At 48.3% G+C, this 4,289-nt stretch overlaps 1 protein-coding gene across 5 annotated transcripts in view; it reads left to right on the top strand.

Annotated features, from left to right (window-relative positions):
* NUP214 (nucleoporin 214) overlaps positions 1-4,289 on the top strand; it is a 68,321-nt gene that overhangs the window by 13,676 nt on the left and 50,356 nt on the right. For 4 of the 5 annotated variants that reach the window (XM_036420376.2, XM_045575155.1, XM_045575156.1 and 1 more), the window contains exons 13-14: positions 1,253-1,422; positions 3,500-3,594. In XM_036420376.2, coding sequence (XP_036276269.1) covers positions 1,253-1,422; positions 3,500-3,594 — 265 coding nt within the window. The remainder of the gene's footprint in view (positions 1-1,252; positions 1,423-3,499; positions 3,595-4,289) is intronic. The other variant, XM_045575157.1, reaches the window with a different exon arrangement.

Genomic DNA, 4,289 nt, shown 5'->3' with positions numbered 1-4,289 from the left:
GTGAGTGGCACCGAGTTTGATTTTTCCGGAGGGCGGGTGGCAGTGCCCATGTTATTTACTGAAAACAGTTGCTGGAGTGCAGTTACTCAGTGACTTCCCCTGGGGTTTCTTGTTCGTTTGTGTGTGTGTTTGTTTTTCATTTTTTTCTAAAGTAATACTAGCAAATGGCAAAAATCCGAATAACAAAAGGTTTGCATTTCATTTGTGCCAGAAGGGTCTCTCAAGTTTTTTATTATTATTAGAGATTTATATTTAAATACTTTTTTGCTTCTTTGGGTTTCAAATGTAGGAGATGCCCCTTATTTTTAAAAAGCAGCCATACGAAGCATATATTCTGCAGGCGAAGTGACTCTCTTGCCCACCCTTGACTCTCTACACTGTTTTCTACGCGGCCACCAGTGACCAGTGACATTGTGTTCACATCGGTTACAATGCCTCCTGCTTGGCAGCCCTGTGGCTTCTCATTGCTCTGAGTACAGCCAAACTTCATAACGTGGTATCCCCGTTCCCTCCAGATCCGGATCTGCCAGCTCACTCATCTTCTTACTTCTTCATCTGCTGCTGGGGGTCTCCCTGCTGGACTGTAGCCTCTTGAACAAAGTGATTCCTTAGACCTCGTAGCCCTTCCCAAGACAGCCATCTGGTGTAAACACTCCCGGCACTCCCACGCTCCTCTGGTGTTACCGCTGCTGTCGCTGCTGCCACCATTGTCGTTGCCGATGACATTTTAATTTATTGTCCCAGTCATCTAATGCTGGGTGTTAGGTTGTCTGCAGACGTTGGCTCTCTAGGTGGAACTTCCCTGGCATTTCCCGAGACTGAACATCCCAAAGTGGGTGGCCTGCTCCCTCTTTCTCCTCCTCTCCTCAGGCGGGGTCACCCACACGAGTTCTCAGTAGTGTTGTTGGGAAAAGAGGGCACTGAGCTCCCCTAAGCATAGCTGAGTCCCACCCTTTTTGCTCTACTCAGCTTGATAGAGTAGGAAATAGTTCATATCATGGTAGACTTAGCTTCGTTTTCCTGTTAAGTATTTATTTGGTATTTTTATTGACTAACTCGTTCCTAAATAAGTAGAAGGTCAGATCAATGTTTCTTGCACCTTTCACCTTTTATAAAAAGTGGCTAAACATTTACCCTTCTCGAAGGCTAAAAGGTGTGGATAGTAGGTTATGGTTTGATGACTGCTCATGAGCAGCGTGGAAGAGTCTTCATTCAGCAGGCTGTTCTGATGCATTCGGGCTGTCATTCTCAGGTTCTCTGCCGTGGCTGCCTCTGCTCCTAACAGCTCACTGAGCACACCCCCGATGCTGCCCTTCTCCGCCGCCAAGCCAGCTTCTTCCGGACCTCTCAGCCACCCCACGCCCCTCTCAGCACCATCTGGCTCCGCGTCAGCCAAGTCCTCCGCCCACCCCTCAGCATCAGGTAAGGTGGAATACCCTGCTTTAGAGCTCTCAGATTAGCATCTCTCAGTCGTTGAGAAGCCCGGCTAAGGTAGTTGGACGTGGTTGTTTTTTTGTGCCTCCTGTATCACACTGACGTGCTGTGGCGCACTCTGCTCTCTGCGTTGGGAGGGTTCGCAGTGGCCTAGGGCTCCCACACCTCTGACATTCCTCCTGTGCACTTGACACTGGGTGATTCGAGTTGTTGTCCAGCCTTGATCTTCCCTGGGAGCCTGCCCCTGTGAAGGGCTAGAACAGAACAAGTCTTTAAGCCACAGTGGCTGTCACGCTATTGCCTGTAGTGGCTGTCTTGAATTTTCACACTCAGCCCTACTGTAGGCAGGTTTCTTAGATAAAGATGACGGTGGAAATAATTATAGCCAGGTTGAAGTGCATCGTGAAACTCCATGAGCAAATTATCTTTTTTTCCCTATCAAACCTGCAGAAATGTTGCAAAAATTATACAGTGAATACTATAACCTTCAGCAAAATGCAACACTTGCTAACATTGTGCACCATTTGTTTTAATATATTTTTTCCTAAAACCTTTGAGAGTTCATTAAAACAGGAAACACTTCACATCTAAGTACTTAACTATATCTACTAAAAACGGGGGCACACAATCCGATGTCACTGCAGGGAATTTAACAATAATCTACCCCCATATGCACATTTCCACAGTTACCGCCATAATGGGGGAGCGAATCCGGGACCACAATATTCCAACTGGTCTCAGGCTCAGTCTCCTACATTTGCCACCTTTTTGCCCGCACAGCACTGACCTTTTGAGAGAGGTCAGGCCAGTAGGTTTGTGGACGGTCCCTCACTTTGGACCTACTGGTCCTGCATGACGAGGTTCAGGTTAAGCGTTTTGAGCAGTAACACCGCCTTGTTGGCTTGTCCTGACGTGGTGATGGTCTTTGGTCCGTTGGTTAAGGTGGTGGTTGCCAGACCTGTCTCCGTTTCTAACTTGGTCATTGTCATGCATGCCAGTGGGAATGCCTAGCCAGACATTTAGGTGACCATTGGTGTTTGTGTGACCGGAATAGTTTTATTTTGGAAAATGTCGAGTGTGCATTGAGCTGTGAGATGCCTGAAATCACCTCTCTCCACCTGCTGCTCAGGAGGAAGGCTGCATGGCGGAGTTTGCCAGGCCTTTTCCTGAGGTTCTGAAGGCATCGGATAAGACCCAAACGTTCAGAAGCCTTGCCTTAGTCTTTCCACGTCTCTGTGGTGTGGGAGAGGAAACTGGAATCTTAGTGCACCTTTACTTTCTCACTTCCTGCCGCTCACCACCCACATCTGCCCACACTGTGCCATTATTTAATTCTTAAAGTTTGGGGCGTCCTGGTTTATTGGTGTTCAGTCCCAGTTGCACACGAGACTCATGGGGAATCCATCCCCTAGTAGTGTAATCAGACTCGGGAGTGACACTTGGGGTTTTGGGGTGTGTGTATTTTTATTTTTAGTATTTTATTTTTATCCTCACCTAAGGACATGCCGAGAGGGAGGGAGGGAGGGAGAGAAAGAAAATCAGTGTGAGGGAGAAACATCGATTGGTTGCCTTCTGCACACTCCCCAACTGCATCAAACTCATAACCCGGGTATGTACCTGACTGGGAATTGAAAAAGTTCCCCTGCTGATTCTAACACGCAGCGGGCGAGCCTGTGTGAGAGGCTCCCAGGAGGGTCCGGCGGCCCTGTGAGTTCTTACAGGTGATGGGTCCTTGGTCTCATCTGACAGTTAAAACTGTGCCCAGCTCCCTGAGGTGCACCGGAGCCTCTGTGAGGAGGAAGGGGGCCAGGTGACTGGCCTGGGCCTGCCCACAGTACTCCTGCCTGTGACCAGGAGTTTTATCTGCTTTACAAAAGAATTTCCCAACTAAAAATGTAAGGCGTGCTTTTTAGTTACCTTGGAACGGGGGCTAACACAACTGTGGACATCACTCTTGCTAACCAAGATGATGAAAGGGGCCAGGGACCGTGAGAAACTGGCTGTTATTTGAGGGAAGAGCATCGGGAGTAAATGTGGCTGTTCTAACTGACGTCTTGTTCTGCAGGGCGGTCTGCGCATGGCGGCCCCGGCCCAGTGTCCTCCCTGGGGCAGAAATCGCCCAGGATAGCCGCTCCCGTGGCCAAGACGGCCTCTCCCCAGGTACTGGACCTCCCCGCAATCCTGTGCGTGTTCGCTTACTGCCCTGCAGACATGTTTATAGAATGGGTTTTTGTGTTTTAGAATTTACACTTTTGCAATGTGGGGGGAAATAGGTGAGTTTTGAATATTTGTAATGCGTGCTCTGTGCTCACATGACAAATGTATCTCAGCTCCAGAGTCGCATCGTTTCCTCTGCTGATTCCTGAGCTTATGCAGGACCTGATGCTCTCAGTTTATTGTAGTCTCTTGTCTGAAAATACTGTGGCATCTGATTTTTCTCTTCTCCAAGTAATCAGATCTATCCAGTGCCCTTTTCCTCACCATCTCGGTTGATTTTTACTTATTTAACTTTTATTGACATATGCTACATATAGGGAAAAAGGTACTCATGTGAGAGACACGTTTGAGTGAATTGTCACCAGCTGGATACACCTGGGTAACCAACACTCAGACTGAGAAACGGAGCATGGACAGGCCCCCAGAATGCCCTCGTCTGTGCCCTTCTACTTGCCACTTTGCCAAAGGGGCTCAGCTGTCATAATTTCTGACAGTGCAGCTTAGCTGAGCCTGTCTTTTGTACCTTCTGTAAATGGGGTCACGTATTCTTGTATCTGGCTGTTTTGCTCAACATTATGTTGGTGAGGTTTATCCATATCATATGGGGTGGCTGGCCCACATGTGTTCATTCCGTCTCA

Source organism: Pipistrellus kuhlii, unplaced genomic scaffold, assembly GCF_014108245.1.
Source record: "Pipistrellus kuhlii isolate mPipKuh1 unplaced genomic scaffold, mPipKuh1.p scaffold_m20_p_68, whole genome shotgun sequence".
NCBI lineage: Eukaryota > Metazoa > Chordata > Mammalia > Chiroptera > Vespertilionidae > Pipistrellus > Pipistrellus kuhlii.
The sequence above is the reverse complement of the archived record's forward strand: the minus strand, read 5'-3'. Positions and strand labels throughout refer to the sequence as shown.